This window comes from Vipera ursinii (assembly GCF_947247035.1).
Source record: "Vipera ursinii genome assembly, chromosome: 1".
Lineage (NCBI taxonomy): Eukaryota > Metazoa > Chordata > Lepidosauria > Squamata > Viperidae > Vipera > Vipera ursinii.
In genome coordinates, this window is record NC_139512.1 from 318,754,733 (window position 1) to 318,773,458 (window position 18,726).

At 41.8% G+C, this 18,726-nt stretch overlaps 1 protein-coding gene across 2 annotated transcripts in view; it reads left to right on the forward strand.

Moving 5' to 3' along the window:
* Positions 1-17,008: 17,008 nt before the first annotated feature.
* Positions 17,009-18,726, forward strand: part of ANAPC1 (anaphase promoting complex subunit 1) — a 57,814-nt gene continuing 56,096 nt past the window's right edge. For both annotated transcript variants that reach the window (XM_083375169.1, XM_083375170.1), the window contains exons 1-2: positions 17,009-17,140; positions 18,197-18,433. In XM_083375169.1, coding sequence (XP_083231295.1) covers positions 18,221-18,433 — 213 coding nt within the window. In that variant the 5' untranslated portion in view covers positions 17,009-17,140; positions 18,197-18,220. The remainder of the gene's footprint in view (positions 17,141-18,196; positions 18,434-18,726) is intronic.

The window sequence follows — 18,726 nt, forward strand, 5'->3', positions numbered from 1 at the left end:
ATATATTTTTAAAATCATAAGATTAAAACATCGCTGCCTGCATTGCGCAGCCCCGCCATATAAGAGTGGTGCTCCCACAGCACCAGCCGCGCCAGCTCCGGCCCCAGGGAGGGGAGCCCGCCGCCAACTCCCTTTGCACCTGTGACTGCAGCAGCAGCACCCCCACCCCCCCACCTCCTGCACCCGCCAAGATGAGAGTTCCGGCACCTTTTTTTTAGAAAAAAAGCACTAGGCGAACCTATGGCATGCGTGCCACAGGTGGCACGCAGAGCCCTCTCTGTGGGCACGCATGCTGTCACCCCAGCCCTAAGCCTTCAGCTGGGTTTTATAAAACCTTTTTGCTTTAGGCCTCTGCCGCTGTGTGCAAAAATCAAACAATAAATTTCAACTTCTTGCGGGGAAAACAAAGATCTCACAAAGTTGGAATTGATAGATTGAACTTTTTAGTCCCACCCAGTCTGCTCTTACCACTGCAGCCATGCCCACCCAAAGGGCCACACCCACCCAATGGGCCACACCCACCCGGCACCTGATGATACATAAGTGGGTTTTGGGTTGCAGTTTGGGCACTCTAAAAGGTTCGCCATCACTGGTCTTGTCATAGGATGTGTCTACCAAAAAAAAACAAAACACCCCCAAAACCCCAACAGAATATCTACTACATGACTAGAATAGCAGCATCTAGTCGTGAAAAATAATAGTTTCTCCTTAGGAAAAGTCACCTTGAGAATTGTGCTCCATTTCTAGACTCTTTAGTTTAAGAAGGAAGCAGAAAATATAAATAGATTAAGAGGAAGGCAACAAAATAACCGGTCCATGAGAAGGAAGGTTGAAGGACGAAGGGAAGACATTACACTTGAATGACTGTCACATAAGAAAGGCCAAGGTTTAATAACCACAGCTCTTGAGGACAGAATCCTGACAAAAGAGGGTTTGTGATAGGAAATGAACTTCTGGCTGAACATTAGGAGAAGCTTAACTGTAAAAGCAATTCAACAATGGAACTAATTATCAAAGTGGATACACTGTACATTTTCCTACTTCCAGAGAGATCTTACTAAGGGAAGATGAATTGAGCAGCTCTCAGTTTCTATTCCACCATTACTTATTATTTTGCAGGTAACTATTTTTTAACCTTTTCTCTTTTCCTACTTAAAACTGTTGGAAGTAAAATCTGGGCTGTGTTTTATTCCAGGCCGGGAGAGAGATGTAAGAAAAAATGAATTGGAGGCAGGCTGCAATTTTGGAAAGAAGGTCTCCATTCATTTGGTAGCCAGAAACAACAGTAAGAGTAGCATATTTCTGGGGTGGCTGACAAATTGGGGTTGAGAGTATATGAGTTTTTATACAATTTTAGGGTGATTGAGATGTCTGTTCCTGTGCAATATGTCCTTTAATAGTTTAATGGCTATTGCCAGATTCCTATGGGGTCATGTAGGGGTCATGACTGGCTCCACAGGCAAAAAGGGAAATGTAAATCCTAGGTGTTTTGTTTGAACTAATCTTGTCAGTTTAGGCTCCTTGCCTATTGTGCTGCTTATTCGGAGCTGCTGGCTGTCCTTTGTTTATAAATAGACTGGTCCATGTTTATCAAAGCATACAAAATGCCCATTTATAATCCCTAGCCCAGGGGTCAGCAACCTGAATCAGTGAAAGAGGCACTCGGAACCGGTTTATTTATTTATTTATTTATTTATTTATTTATTTATTTATTTATTTATTTATTTATTTATTTTATTACATTTATATACCGCCCTTTCCCGAAGGACTCAGGGCAGTTTACAGGGTGATTAAAAAGCAAAGATACAAAAGTTAAAAACAGATTTAAAAAATTATATTCATCCCTGCATAAATAAAACCCCAGTTAAGATTAAGATTAAGGCTAAAATTAGAATTCTCAGCCTGGGCCAGAGAGCTCGAAGAGCCAGGTCTTCAGGCCCCGGCAGAATGAACGGAGGTCGGGGGCAGTCCTCAGCTCCACTGGCAGCTGGTTCCAAAGGGCAGGCGCCCCCACTGAGAAGGCCCTATCCCTGGGTGTCGTCCACCGGCAATCTCTTACCGGTGGCACCCTGAGAAGACCCTCGCTGTGGGAGCGCACTGGACGAAGGGAACTTGATGCCGGCAGCAGGTGTTCCCTCAGATATCCCGGACCCAAGCCATTTAGGGCTTTATAGGTCATTACCAGCACCTTGAATCTCACCCGGAGGGCAACCGGGAGCCAATGCAGCTCACGGAGTAGAGGTGTTACATGGGAGTATCGGGAAACCCCCATCACAACTCACGCGGCCGCATTCTGCACCAGCTGAAGCCTCCGAGTGGTCCTCAAGGGCAGCTCCATGTAGAGAGCGTTGCAGTAGTCTAAACGGGAGGTCACGAGCGCATGAGTGACTGTGCGTAGGGCATCTCGGTCCAGATAGGGTCGCAACTGGCACACCAGGCGAACATTGTTCCCTCACAAAAGGAAAAACTCGGAGCCGCAAAAAATGTGTGCGCATGTGCAACAGGGTTTGACTGAAGTGGAGCCAAGGCGAGATATGCACCTACCCTGCATATTTGAATTGATTGGTTGAACCTTTTAGTCCCACTTTTTTTTTGGACTGCACATGGCAGAGGACTGGGAGCCGCAGGAGACGGCTGAAAGAGCCGCATGCGGCTCCGGAGCCTCGGGTTGCCTCTTCAGGCTCCTGCTTGGAGTGGCTTTCCTATAGCACAAAGACTGGCGCTGCTTTCTGCCTTTGTTAAGGAGATTTTTTCTTCTCTACTCCTTTAGAGGAAATATTCTATTCTGTCTCTTTTAATATTCTGTAGAATATTTTATTCTAGTGAGGGGGCCCTTCACACAATTCCCCCCTTTTGGGCTATGTATATTTACATATATTGCCCAACCTATACCTTGTCAGAACAGTCTCTGTATTTCTTGTCTATCTGGCACATCATGAGGGATATTTGGTTGGCTTCCTTACTTGGGTGTCTGTTGAGATGGGAGGTTATTTTGCAGGCTATTGGGGCATGGGAAAATACACCTGTGAAGACAGCAAAGAAGGATTCCCATGATGGTTATGGCAGTGGTTTTACAAAGGAGAGCTTTCACCCAGTGAAAGTCTGGCAGCCAGGACAATAGTCCTATTAAGTCAAAAGGAAATTTTATAGTACCCAATATTTTGTGCCAATTTTCTTAGACATTTGATGTCATTTTTTATGAGCTGTGAGCTTCCAGTCAGGTTGAAGCAACACATGCCCCCAAATTTTTCACAGCCATAATTATGTTTTAAGAGTCAATAATCAATGGCTGCCCTATTTTTGAGAGTTGCTTCCTGAACCTACCTTGGCTATCGGTTTAGTTTGTCCAGGGCTTGGGATGTCGACTTGAGGTTTTTAGCCAATGTGCAAGCCAGGCTATTAATATTTGTGAAATTAGGCACAGTGAGCTCTGGAACTCCCACTAATGAGACTGCCAGTACAACAAATTCTGCCTTCCTGGGCAGCACTGTTTGTGAGTCACAATCAAGTATTGGGAATAGGAGCTATCTTTTCTGCCACCTTTTCAGTGAGGGAATAAGAATTGTTACTCATCTGGGGGTGCAAGTTCCTACCCGTGGAATTGGTAAGGAGGTATGAATAGACCTTAGTGCCTAGGGTGCAGTTTTATGTAGAGGTAGGTGAAGGTTTTGAATGATGCGTGGGTGTGCAGCTATTGCTACAAGAAAGGTAGAAAAAAATATCTTTGACAGATTTCCCTCCCACCAGACAAAGGTCCGAAGTGTTCAGGACTTGTTGTGCCAACTATTCCCAAATGTTACCTTCCATGAATTCATTTCTCTGGTTAATGACAGAATAAATGAGGGGAAAGAACTTACAATGAGTTTCCGCCCTCCAACCATAGTTTTCCCATTTGTCTTCTGAAGCTTTGAAGAAAGTCTTCAAATCCACAGAAGACAGGAGGTTGGTCTAGTTGTCATCGGTAGTTGATGAAGCACTGAAGACACTGCTCCAAAACTGAGTTTGTTTGTTCGATGCCCCTATTCATTTGCAGATGGTGACTAGAACTGAGCCCTTGGTCAGTACATAATAAGTCCAGAAAGAGTCTCCAAAATTTTGATGTTAATTGGACCCCCCTGCCAGAGATAAATCATTGTGGTGCCCCATGCAGGTGGTAGATGTGATGTAAGAACATCTTTGCTAACCCCTTCACAGTGGGTATCTTCTATTCAATGCCTAGGAGGTTTTAGCTCTATGTTCTGTCCCAGCCTACGTGAGTCCTTGTTATGCTCACAAGGAGAAACCCCTCTTCCAAGAAACAGGCAGGAACCACAAGAAAAAAACCAACCCCTTTTATTCTCACAGGCCTGAGTAAATGTCCCAAGGAAAACAAACACAGTCCACAGAAACGTGATCCTCAACACGAACGGTTGCCTTTGGTAACTAGCACTTCCCACACCTTCCCTTTTATAATTTAGCCAAGGCGTGGCTTCCTAATGCCTTATCCTTTGCCTTTGGAGCCACTCCATTGCATTGTCTCTGTCCTACTCGCTTCTCTTGCCTGCACTTTTGTGCATCCTGGATTTGTCCCAACTGTTCTTCATCACTGTCCAGCTCAGGCTCCCAGCACAGCTGTATCTCAGCCTGAGCGTGAGTAGAGGGGCCAGGCTCCTCGTCCGACTGTAAGTCTTGGAGTCTTCAGAGCCTTCCTCTGACTCTAACATCACTCCCTCCTCCTCATCTGATACCTCAAACTCAGCTGCTGGATCCACTGGCTGGCGAGGAATCACAACATTCTATGGGCATGGTGATAGGAGTGATCAGGCCACTTATCAAGGGATTGTCATCTGAATTGTTATCAATAAACCCCTGGTCTTCCTCTTGTGGGGTTAGTTCCCTCCTCTCATTTAGGTGAGGGGGTGAACTCTACAACCTCCGTGCTCCTCAGGGCCGTTTCCTTTGTGTGGGGTTGTGGTTTTTCAGCTCCTCCTCCAGTGCCTGGTTTCCCTTCTTAACAGGATGGTTAGCTCAGCAATCTATGGCTCTGTAGCCCTCTTTCTACAGTTAAAGCAAGTGGTGGATTCCATCAGTTGGGCTTCAGCTTTGACTACCTCTCTCTTCCTTTTGGGAGGTGGCCTCTTCCGGGCTTTGCCAATGCGGTACTTGTCTTGGGTTTGGTCAATTTCTGCTTCTTCAGCTAGCATGCCCTAATCATGGAGATGAGCAGTCGGGGCTCCTCTCGTGATGACTCTTGAAACAAGCGTTATTTCAAAAGGAACTTTTACTGAAAGTAATTGCAGAGAGCTCAGGTGGAATCTGAGGTTCCTGCACAAAACCTTAAGCTAATTTCCCATTGTTCAAACCCCACCTCAGTACCCCAGACCATCAGGAGGCAGTGCGTTGCCGCCAAGGTGTTATGAGAACTCCAAGATGAGAAGATGATAACAAGTCATCCTCTTGGCGCTGCAACCTTGGTAACAAGCTGAAACTGGCCAGGAGTCCATCCAGTTGGCCCTGATGGCCCATTCCCTTTCCCTAATTCCCACACAGACACTTTCGCTTTCCCATCAAAGCGAAAGCATGCAAGCCCACGCCCCCCATCCCTGAGAATGGCAGTGTTCTGACAGGGACCTGACAATAGGCTAGTGATGGGATTCAACCAGTTCACACTGGTTCAGCACAACTGATACCTAATTTTTGTTGAGTTCGGCAAATCGGTTATGATAAATCTGAGTCTCCACTCCTGGCCTTCCTGTCTCTGGTTTTTCCAAGTTTTTTTCAATCCAGTGCTGAGTTCTCTCTCAGCTCCTCCCTTTAGCTGTTTGAGTCTTGCTGCTCACGCTCCTTAGGGTGATGGAGGAGGTTCTCCAAAGTACCGACTGAAGCTGATGCCATGTTCCTTGCCCAAGGGAGATCTCCTCCATCACCCTTCAAGCGGAGGCGGGGGAGGGGAAGGCAGGAAATCTGGATGCGCTGCACAGTGGCAGCAAGCAGAGGCAGGCAGATGAAGCCTTCCCCCCTGCCTCTGCTTGCTGTCACCATGAAGCATGTCTGGATCACCTACCTTCTCCCCACTCTGCCTCCGCTTGCAGGATGATGGCAGTCTTCCTTGGGCATGGAACAGGGCATCAGCTTCAATTGGTGCTTGCAGGGTGACAGAGGAGGTCTCCCATGGGCTTCTCCCACTTTCTCCTTCCTCCTCCTCCTTTGAACAGCCATTCGCTCCCATTGCTGCTTTTTTAGTCCTGGATCTTGGTTTGTCCAGAGCCTGTGCAGAGGGTCTTTGGAAACGAAGCCCTGCAGCGATTGGGTGGGGTGGGATGGGAACCATTCCCTTTGTTTTTGGACCAGCTCCAAAATGGGCTGGAAGGAGCAGCCCAAGGACTCCAATCTGACTTTGCAGTAAGCAAGGCTATTGGAGGCACATGAATGCATGCTAGTCTGGTGTCTCAAAAAACAGGTTTTTTTTCCTCTGTGCTAGATTTTCGCTGCCATACTGTTTAACTTTCTTTAAAGTTTATTTGATGCTGAATGCGGCTCTTTCTGCACAGGCTCTGGACAAACCTCTGGGACTGAAAAAGCAGCAACGGGAGCAACGGGCTGTTCAAAGGAATAGGAAGGAGAAAGTGGGAGAAGTCACTACCAAACAGGCAAGGTGCAACAGATGTTGGGGCATGATAGGCCTGGCTGCGGGGGCCCTTCGGCATGGTAAGTTTTTGTGGGGTGCATGGGGCAGCAGCCCCCTTCCCCACCTGCCTCATAGCAGCAACCCCCTCACCTACCCCCCTGTAGAGAACCGGCTGTTAAATTATTTGAATCCCACCACTGCAATAGGCCTATAGAATATTTTATTCTGGGGAGGGGACCCTTCCCACAAAACAAAGCTAGATTCTATTTATTTCTTGTGAGATTAATTTATCTCCCTGTAGACAAGAGAGGGATATATACCTCAAGGCTACATGGTTTGAGAATTGAGACCAACAAAGTTTTGTCCCACAAGTTCAGCAAAGCCACTAATCATTGATTAAAGATGTTCTAGTTCTGGATTGACCGGTTCTATGAAGCCCTACAGCACCTTATAGAACTAACACCAAAAAATGATGTCCTTATCATCCTGGGGGATTGGAATGCTAAAGTAGGAAGCCAAAAGATAACTGGAATAATGGGCAAGTTTGGCCTTGGAGTACAAAATGAAGCAGGGCACAGGCTGATAGAATTTTGTCAAGAGAATACGATGGTCATAGCAAACACTCTTTTCCAACAACCCAAGAGACGGCTTTACACATGGACATCACCAGATGGTCAACACAGAAATCAGAATGAATATGTGCTCTGCAGCCAAAGATGGAGAAGCTCTATACAGTCAGTAAAAACAAGACCATGAGCTGACTGTGGCTCAGACCATGAGCTTCTTGTTGCAAAGTTTAGGCTTAAATTAAAGAAAGTAGGGAAAAGCACTAGGCCAGTCAGGTATAAATTAAATCATATCCCTGTTGAATATACAGTGGAGGTGACAAATAGATTTAAGGAATTAGATCTGATAGACAGGGTGCCTGAAGAACTATGGACAGAGGTTCGCAACATTGTACAAGAGGTAGCAACCAAAACCATCCCAAAGAAAAAGAAATGCAAGAAAGCAAAATGGCTGTCTGAGGAAGCTTTGCAAATAGCTGAGGAAAGGAGGGAAGCAAAAGGCAAGGGAGAAAAAGAAAGATACGCCCAATTGAATGCAGAATTCTAGAGAATAGCTAGAAGAGATAAGAATTCCTTCTTAAATGAACAGTGCAAAGAAATAGAAGAAAACAATAGAATAGGTAGGACCAGAGATCTTTTCAAGAAAATTGGAGAGATGAAGGGAACGTTTCATGCAAAAATGGGCATGATAAAGGACCAAAATGGCAGGGACCTAACAGAGGCAGAAGAGATTAAGAAGAGGTGACAAAATTACACAGAAGAACTATACAAGAATGAGCTTAACGTCCCTGATAATCACGATGAGGTGGTCACTGACCTCGAGCCAGACATCCTAGAATGTGAAGTGAAGTGGGCCTTAGAAAAGCTGAGCAACAACAAAGCTAGTGGAGGTGATAGTATTCCAGCTGAGCTATTCAAAATCTTAAAAGATGATGCAGTAAAAGTGCTACACTCAATTTGCCAGCAAATTTGGAAAACTCAACAGTGGCCACAGGATTGGAAAAGATCAGTTTACATTCCAATTCCAAAGAAAGGCAGTGCCAAAGAATGCTCAAACTATCGCACCATTGCACTCATTTCTCACGCCAGTAAAGTTATGCTTAAAATCCTACAAGCTAGACTCCAGCAGTATGTGGATCGAGAACTACCAGAAGTACAGGCAGGATTTCGAAGAGGCAGAGGAACTAGAGATCAAATTGCTAACATACGCTGGATCATGGAGAAAGCTAGAGAGTTCCAGAAAAACATCTACTTCTGCTTCATTGACTATGCTAAAGCCTTTGATTGTGTGGATCATAACAAACTGTGGCAAGTCCTTAAAGAGATGGGCGTACCAGACCATCTTATTTGTCTCTTGAGAAACCTATATGTGGGCCAAGAAGCAACAGTGAGAACTGGACACGGAACCACTGATTCGTTCAAAATTGGGAAAGGAGTCCGGCAAGGCTGTATACTGTCGCCTTGCCTATTTAACGTATATGCAGAGCACATCATGAGAAAGGCAGGGCTAGATGAATCAAAAGTTGGAATTAAGATTGCCAGAAGAAACATCAACAACCTAAGATATGCAGATGATGCCACTCTAATGGCAGAAAGTGAAGAGGAACTAAAGAGCCTCTTGTTGCGAGTGAAGAAGGAGAGTGCAAAACTTGGGTTGAAACTAAACATTAAGAAAACCAAGATCATGGCATCTGGCCCTCTCAATTCCTGGCAAATCGATGGGGAAGAAATGGAGGTAGTGACAGATTTTATTTTCCTGGGCTCCAAGATCACTGCAGATGGGGACTGTAGCCAAGAAATTAAAAGACGCTTGCTCCTTGGGAGGAAAGCCATGGCAAATCTAGACAGCACACTAAAAAGCAGAGACATCACCCTGTCAACAAAAGTGCGTATAGTCAAGGCTATGGTCTTCCCAGTTGCAATGTATGGCAGTGAAAGCTGGACCATAAGAAAGGCTGAGCGCCAAAGAATTGAAGCCTTTGAACTCTGGTGCTGGAGAAGACTCCTGCGAGTTCCTTGGACTGCAAGGCGATCAAACCGGTCAGTCCTAGAAAAGATCAACCCTGACTGCTCTTTAGAAGGCCAGATCCTGAAGCTAAAACTCAAATACTTTGGCCACTTAATGAGAAGGAAGGACTCACTGGAGAAGAGCCTAATGCTGGGAAAGATTGAGGGCAATAGAAGAAGGGGACGACAGAGAATGAGGTGGCTGGATGGAGTCACTGAAGCAGTAGGCGTGAGCTTGAATGGACTCCAGAAGATGGTAGAGAACAGGAAGGCCTGGAGGAACATTGTCCATAGGGTCGCGATGGGTCGGACACGACTTCGCAACTAACAACAACAAGTTCTGGATTTCTTGGATTACCAATTCCAATTCAATAATTTCCTGGTCTTTTAAATCAAAAGTCATCAAATTGGCTGTTTAGCAACAAGACTAAACTGTGACTTTTATTAGTATTTGCATATACTTTTTGTAACATTGTGCTACAATTATTTATTGTGAAGAATGTTTTCTTCCATTTATTATAGGAAATGAATGGGTATTTGTTTATTCTAAATTTAAAAATAATCCCAAAGACTCTTTTAACAACCAAGGGAAATGGTAGGACATGTAACAAAGACAACCACATACTCATTGCCATTGCAAGAGTTTCCACGGGCTTAATGAATCCAACAAAGAAAGAAAAAAAACAGGAAATGAAATGTTAAAATTATTTCATATCCATTCTTCCCCCAGTGACCAAAAAAAGAGTATATAAAACACTATTGCTTTGAGTAATGCAATTTTCAGGGATGGATAATTTGTATTCTGAAGAATTATTCTGTACATACTAATTTGGTATAACAATGATGTACTTCAGAAAGCATTTTGTACAAATTTAAAGGTCATGGTGTAAAACTGAATGTACGGTAAATTGTCTCAAATATGTGCCCTTTAGGGCTTGATTTATTGGTCATCTGCAATATCAAAAACCAGGCCTAATAAAATGCATTATATAGACTGAAGTAGCAGTGATCCATCTCTTTCAAAACAAAAGTCATAGAATTTTGCATTTTTTGAAATTTCCAAAAGATCAAGTGCTTTCCAACAATAAAAATGGTGCAATAATTTCTCTTTGAAGTTATTATGGGCTGCATCTTTGAGATGCTTATGATTAACATGACTATTTTATATTGAGTGGTTTTAAAATACCAATCCATAGTTGTTAGTTATTTAAACTTATCATGCGAGAAATGAGATCAGCCATCTGTTGGGGACATATGAACTATTAAATGCTGTTATATTCTGTAGCTTAATAAACTGATTGATCATTCTTAGGATCAGATTTATATAAAAACATTAATATATCTGAAACACAACAGTACAACCAGCAAATAAACTTGTAACATTTAAAAAGCCAATACATTTATTATATATATATATATATATATATATATATATATATATATATATATATATATATATATATATATATATATATTTATATTTATATTTATATTTATATTTATATTTATATTTATATTTATATTTATTAAATTTTTATACCGCCCTTCTCCCGAAGGACTCAGGGCGGTGTACAGGGCAATAAATATCAAAATGCAAAGTACAAAAGTTAAAAAACATTAAATAATTATGCCCGATTTGCATGTAGAACTTATGTTAGAAAGTATGTGAAAATTTATCTTCAGTGCCAAATGTATTTTTATTTATTTATTTTTTATTTTAATTCCATTTATATCCCGCCCTTCTCTGAAGACTCAGGGCGGCTTACAAGCTTAGCAGTAGCCTTCATTCTATGTATATGCCTGCTTATTAGGGCTTTTACACCCCCCCTAAGCGGCATTATTACAAAGTCAGCTTAATTGCCCCCAACAATCTGAGTCCTCATTTTACCTACCTCGGAAGGATGGAAGGCTGAGTCAACCTTGAGCCTGGTGGGATGCGAACCTGCAATAATTGCAGGCAGCTGGTGTTACTTAAGGAGGCATTAGCCCACTGCTCCACCAAGGCTCAATAATGAATTCAAAGGGAAAATTTTTTAAACAAATTAGATGGATGTGACATGCAAAATAATGATGATGATGATGATGATGCACTACAGATAGTAAAAACCTTTTTTTGCTTTTCTTAAAGTAAAGCAGCCTTGGTATACCTGAAGAAAAGGGAAAGTTCCTTCCACTCACACATGATAACAAATTAACAGTGACTGTCTCATCATTCCTATAAAGGGTGAACTACATTCTGTTCTCGGTTAATGAACAAAGAACATCAGAGTGTGAACTTTTGAAAGGGTCTTTGTATTTGTGCAAAGTGAATTTATTGGTATATTTAGTTCTGCTCCTCAACAATATGAAAAAGAAAAATGTTTTCAATCAGTTCAATTTTTTTATACATTGTCTGCCACAGTTATACAATAGCTGATGCTTGGAACTGAATGAGGCTGCTGCTGCACTAGAAGAATTGATTTATCCCACAGGTTCTGAATGAGTTGTCTCAGTCCAAGGCACAAATTGCTGGAAGCATCGCTTGGCATATTAATGTGCTGGATGACTTCCAGGGACTTGTCACTAAGAAGAGGGTTCTTCAACAGAGCCTTATTAAACGCTTGCATAATTGTGGCATTTGTATTCATTTGGCTGAAAACAACTTGAACTAATAATACAGTATCTGGAAAATAATAAGAACTTGCTTTGGTGGGTTTGTTGAAATTTGTGAGGTTTGCTTGTTAGCCATTTCCTGGAATAGTAAATCATTGAATTATCAATTACCGTATGTGCTATTAAAAATAGAATAATACATTTTCTAAAAATTATTATTAGTTGTTTTTACAATCTAACAATTAAACAATTAAGTTGTAATTGAAGAGCATAATTTGTTTGTTTACCTAAATGTAGGAGAAGAACTGGAAGAGCCAGGGACAGGAATAAAAAGAGGGATCGGTTTAGAGTTGTTATGTGCCACAAGTGAACCTAACCCTAACCCTAACCCTTGATCGACATTGACCCTTATCTAACTCTAACCAGATGCTGATCATTGGGAAGATTCATGTGCATAAGCTTTAGCAATAAACCAGTACGGACCTGGTTTTCACACCCGATATTAAACATGTTTGATTTCTAAACTGTATAATTTAGGATTGTGCTGAATATTCTATAGGGTAGATATTGACTAGAATAATTTCAGTGGAGGAGATTTCCCCCATTCCAGAAAGTCTGACTGTGTGATTATCAAGTTTTTATAATATTGTTTTATGTCCTTTATGTACTCTCCTTGCAGAGGACAAAATACAATATGACAAACTTGAATCAAAGATGAGACTTTTCTCTATTTAATGTAGATACTCAAGGTTTTGCAGTATATAGCTGGGATTATCACTGAAACCTGTATAACAACAACAACGTCAGGACAACTTTCTGACGAGCAAAGTCAATGGGCAAGCCAGATTCACTTAACAGCCATGTTACTAATTTAACAAGTGCATTGATTCACTTAACAACTGTGGCAATAAAAGTCATAAAATGGGGCAAAACTCAGTTAACAAATGTCTCACTTAGCAACAGAAATTTTGGGCTCAGTTGTGGTTGTAAGTCAAGGACTACCTATATCTGTTTCAAGCACATTGGTAGAAATAGTAGTCAAAGAAAAAAAATACTATATACAGAGGACCATGCTAAGAACTCCTGCCTTGGGTGGGGGGAGTTGGATAGAAGACTTCCAAGGTCCCGTTCATCCCTATCATTCTACGCCTTGATTTAAAATGTCAGCAAAGATTCCATCAAAGTAAACCCAGCTATATCAAACAACTAACTTTTTTGAGAGTGTCAGTGAGCATATGGTTGGAGGTGAAATTTGCTAATAATTTACTGTTTGGATTTTTACAAACTGTTGATGGGGTCTGACTGTTCTTTAAATAGATAGGAAAAAGATATTTGGATAATTGCAAATACTTTAATGAAGATGTTGACTTGGGGCATGACAGTTTTGACAAAGGCAAATTTGAGGTATCAAGAGAAAAAAAATTGAACTAAAACTGCTAACATTAAAGGTAAAGGTTTCCCTGTCCAGCTGTGTCTAAGGTGCAGTGCTCATCTCTCTTTCTTGGCTGTGGGACCCAGCATTGTCCGAAGACATTTTTCTTGGTCATGTGCTATGTGCTGAAGGCACACGGAACACATGGAACAAAATTTGCAGATGACACCAAGCTGGAGGAATAGCCAACACTCCAGAAGATAGGCTTAAGATACAGAAGGATCTTGACAGACTTGAACATTGGGTACTATCTAACAACACCAGCTGCCTGCAATTAGTGCAGGTTCGCATCCCACCAGGCTCAAGGTTGACTCAGCCTTCCATTCTTCCGAGGTAGGTAAAATGAGTACCCAGATTGTTGGGGGCAATTAAGCTGACTTTGTAATAATGCCGCTTGGGGGTGTGTATGAAAGCCCTAATAAGCAGGCATATACATAGAATGAAGGCTACTGCTAAGCTTGTAAGCTGCCCTGAGTCTTCGGAGAAGGGCGGGATATAAATGGAATTAAAATAAATAAAATAAATAAAATGAAATTCAATGGTGAAATAAGTAAAGTTCTAGGCAAGAAAAACTAAATGCACAGGTATAGTATAGGAGGTACCTTGCTCAATAGCCGTAACTGTGATAGGGATCTAGTGATGACATACAACGCCCTACATGGCATGGGTCCGGATTACCTACGGGAGCACCTACTGCCAGCGTCAACACCCCTCCGTCCTGTGCGCTCTCACAGAGAAGGCCTCCTCAGGGTGCCACTGGTCAGAGAATGCCGGCTGGTGGCCCCCAGGGGGAGAGCATTCTCAGTGGGGGCGCCAACCCTCTGGAACTGCTTGCCTGCCGAAATCCGGATGGCCCCCGACCTTCGCACCTTCCGGCATGACTTAAAAACCTACCTATTCCAGCAAGCCGGCCTGGCCTGATAGATAGATTTTGGGGTTTCATTTGTTTTTACTATTGTTTTACTGTATACTTACCTTGCTCTGTACACCGCCCCGAGTCCCTCGGGAGAAGGGCGGTATATAAAAACAAACAAACAAACAAATAAATAAATAAATCTTGAAGTCCTAGTAGACAATCACTTAAATATGAGCCAGCAGTGTGCTGCAGCTGCCAAAAAAGTCAACACAGTGCCAGGCTGCATTAATAAAGGGATAGAATCAAGATCACGTGAAGTGTTAATACCACTTTACAATGGCTTGGTAAGGCCACACTTGGAATACTGCATCCAGTTTTGGTCATCACGATGTAAAAAAGATGTTGAGACTCTAGAAAGAGTGCAGAGAAGAGCAACAAAGATGACTAGAGGACTGGATGCTAAAACATATAAAGAATTTTATTTTTATTTTATTTATTTTATGGTTATAGAATGGTTGCTGGAATTGTGTATGTCTAGTTTAATGAAGAGAAGGACGAGGGGGGACATGATAGCAGTGTTCCAATATCTCAGGGGCTGCCACAAAGAAGAGGGAGTCAAGCTATTCTCCAAAGCACCTGAAGGCAGGACAAGAAGCGATGGATGGAAACTAATCAAAGAGAACTAAGGAGAAATTTCCTGACAGTTAGAACAATTAATCAGTGGAACAATCTGCCTCCAGAAGTCGTGAATGCTCTAACACTGGACGTTTTTAAGAAGAGACTGGACAACCATTTGTCTGAGCATGGGGTTGGACTAGAAATTCTCAAAGGTCCCTTCCAACTCTATTACTACTACTATTACTACTACTACTATTACGGTTATTGTTATTACCTTCCCATCAAAGTGGTACCCATTAATCTACTCACATTTGCATGATTTTGAATTGCTAGGTGGGCACGAGCTAGGGTAAAGATTGGGTCTTGGGTCTTGAACAGGGGCTGTCAGCACAAGCTCAGCATCTTTAACTGCTGAGCCATCACACCCCCTTGTATAGCCTCCATTTGTATAATGGGCTAATATTATAATGCCCATTATACAAATCTACATTATTGCAGATAACTCAGGTCTCCACATATGAAAGAAAACATAATATAACTGGAAAAAATATAAAACAGGGGCTCAAATACTTCCAAATACTTCCATTTAAGTGGGAAAAAACCATGCAAAGGTTTTTCTGCATCTTATGAACTAACTTATAATAAATAAATAACTTATTTATTATTGCATACTCTTTAATGGCCCATAGTCCATTTCATCAGACACATCCAATTTTGTCCATAGTACGATTATCTTCTCCAATAGTCAACATTCTGTTGTTTAAGTGAGATTAGATTATAATGAGATCAAAGGGAATTAAAGCCAACTGGGAAGTAAGATCCTTCCCAGCACTTGCCCCTTGGAATGTCTACCAAAGATTTGTGAGAGCTATACATGACCTTATTTAAATAAGCCCCTAAAATCTGGTCCTATCCCTAGGCTGATTGATATAACCCCAGTGTAAATTGTTTTGGTGGTACTGGCAGTTTCTTGGACATTTGTTTTGTATAGTTTATGTAATGTTCTACTTTTGTTTCATGTTGTATTCCATCCAGAGTTGGGATGGAGTCAGGAGACCTAAACATTTATTAAATAAATAAGTGGTAAGAAGTCAGTAATTAGCTTTATTAACAGCTGCCATGTTGGTAACATAGGATTTTATCTGAACTGATTGGTTAAAAAGGATCTCTGCTCATCTAACCAGCCAAAAATCCTGTTAGTGTGGAATGGATATCATGTAGTTCATTAAACAAACTGGTACTTTCCAGATAAGTTAAAACTACAGCTCTTATTCACAGCATGGGCAATTGGAAACATAATCCCAACAAACCTATTAATATCTGAGTACCACTTCTTTTAGAAACAAAATATGGCAACAAACTATAGTGCCCTCACTGCTTTGGTTGCAAAGCAATCCAAGTACGTTTGACACGTCTTATTTTAGAAATCAAACCTAATCTGCACAAGCTATTACATTTTGATGTGCGCTCTTACTATGTATTGTTTCAGATTACAAGAAGATCTAATTTTAAAAAGCATTCACAAAAACAAAATAAGGTTTACAAATAACAAAAAACCATGAAGCACATTAATGTAGAACAGGGGTCTTCAAACTTGGCCCTTTTATGACTTGTGGACTTCAACTCTTTGCTTTGCTGGCTGAGGAATTCTGGGAGTTGAAGTCCACAAGTCATAAAAGGGCCAAGTTTGAAGACCCCTGATGTAGAACAATATAGGTGTTGACTTCAATTCCCAGAATTCCCCAGCTTCCCTATCTGGAAGTTGAAATCCACACCACTTAAAGCTGCCAAGGATGAGAAACCCGATTTTAAGATCATTCAGTTCATTTCTATTATATCAGGCCAATATTTCAACAGTTTGCATGGATCATCCTTTCCATATCAAATGACAGGCAGGAGGAGGCCGTCTCTGAGTTCACTAAGCAGAGATTGGACTATGCTACAACCAACCACATAGCCCTTCCCTACAGCCAGCAACCAATTGCCATAGAAACAGCTGAGGGTTTCATCCTTATCACCATAGTAACTGCCGAAAGATTCCATTCCTTCGCTCTCTTCTTCATGCCAATAAGACGAAACGGAAGAAAGGTGCTTCCTAGGCCAGGGGTCAGCAACCTCGGCTCTTTTATGACTCGTGGACTTCAACTCCCAGAATTCCTGAGCCAGCACAGCTGGCTCAGGAATTCTGGGAGTTGAAGGCCACGAGTCATAAAAGAGCCGAGGTTGCCGACCCGTCCTAGGCTTTCTCTTTCGCCAACCCTAGACAGTCATCAACTCCCGCTGTAGTCCCGCCCCTCATTCCTCGCGAAGGGTGATGGGAATTCTAAGATGGCCGCGCCCGCTTGAGAAGCTGGGAGACTTGCTGCTGCAACTGCAATCGCTATCTGAGGGGAGACGGGGACACGGGGAGAAGCCGCTGCAGCTTAGGCCCGCAGCCGATCGCCCTTTCCTGTGTCACTCAGGTCCGTGAGTCTCTCTGCCTCCCACAGCTTATCACAGTTAGTTCCCGTCTTCCTTTAGCTTTCCAGTCCACCAAGGGCTGGCTTACACGTTGCGTGCCCAGGGACTCTCCCGAGTGTTTCTAACTCATTCATTCATCGTTATCAGCAGTTATGACAAATTTGTGCTGTCAGAGTGATCGCTGACATAGAAGGCCGTTATAGTTATTTTCCTTCTTTTTCAATTGGCATGTGTTGGCATTCTCAGGCTTTCTTTTCAAAATGTTCAAAGGATGTACCAAAGAGGGGAAAAGTTAAGTGACTATTTTTATTTGAAACTACAAATGAGTAATCATAGGTAGAAACAGTGCTTTTTTTTGTAAAAGAAAAAGGTGCCGGAACTCACACATGTCATACAACCCACCTTGCCTACCCTACAAGGTTCCATCCAAAAAAAGGTGCTGGAACTCTGTTCTGAGCGTTCTGTGAGAAAAAAAGCCCTGGGTAGAAACAACATCAACAGTTGTATTGAAAGGGAGTGAGGAAGAATCTCACTCTAGCAATTTTTAAATATAGGCAGTATAAAAGTGTAACAATTTTGCATTATTCTATAATTTATGCCCATTTATTTGACAGAAATTTTTAACTCATATAGTTTATGATTGTTATCTGGCAGCGTTATATCTTACAATATCAAGATATATTGTTTTATTGTATCTGAAGGATAGTCCTGCACATATAATAAGAGGTGTGTTATTGGAAATACTTTGTTGAATGAAAGGCATATAGCATCTTTGGAATTCAGCAATCCATTTCATATGCTTTTCTAAATCACTAGAGATAGCAATTTGTGTCAATTATTAGGTAGAATTTTAGAAGAATATTTTAATTGATGATTTCCAGTGCAATGATGGTTTAGATGTTAAGATATTTTAGTTTAGTTCCTTCTTTAGTTACAAATTTATGATTTTCAGGAGTATTGGTATCAATGAGGCTAACAAAATCAGTAAGAACTGCACAGTATCCTGTATGCTTTGAAGGATCCTGTGTAATCTGGTTTCTGTTTTGGACTTGCTGTAGAAATAATGTTGATATTTGGAACTCATGTCGAACATCTATGAAGAGAGGTTAACAATGATTGCAGCAGGGGATTTGCAGGAGTTTGTCCCTTTTGGCCGTGACCACTGCAAACATCATCCTAATGCGCTTAACCTGCAACTACGACAGCTGCAACCAGCTTCAGAACTTTGGTCATCAGATGGAGCAGCTGGTTTGGTGGGATCACTTCAAGAAGTTACCATACATGAGAAACACAAGGTATAAATGCGTTTGAAAGTAGTATTTTATATTTAGCAAACTTGTATTTAGCATAGAATGAGAAAATGGTAAAGCACTAAAGTGGGACAGGATAGGGGAAATATATTAAGAAAATGATTAGTCCATTAGTGGGGGAAAGTGGTAAGAAGGTGACAAGCAACAGGGAGAAAGCAGGACTATTTAACTCGTTTTTTGCATCTGTCTTTACACAAAGGGAAAAAAACAGTCCAACCTATCAAAAACAGTGCCATAAAAAACAGCATAGAAACACAAGTTAAGATAGGCAAGAAAAT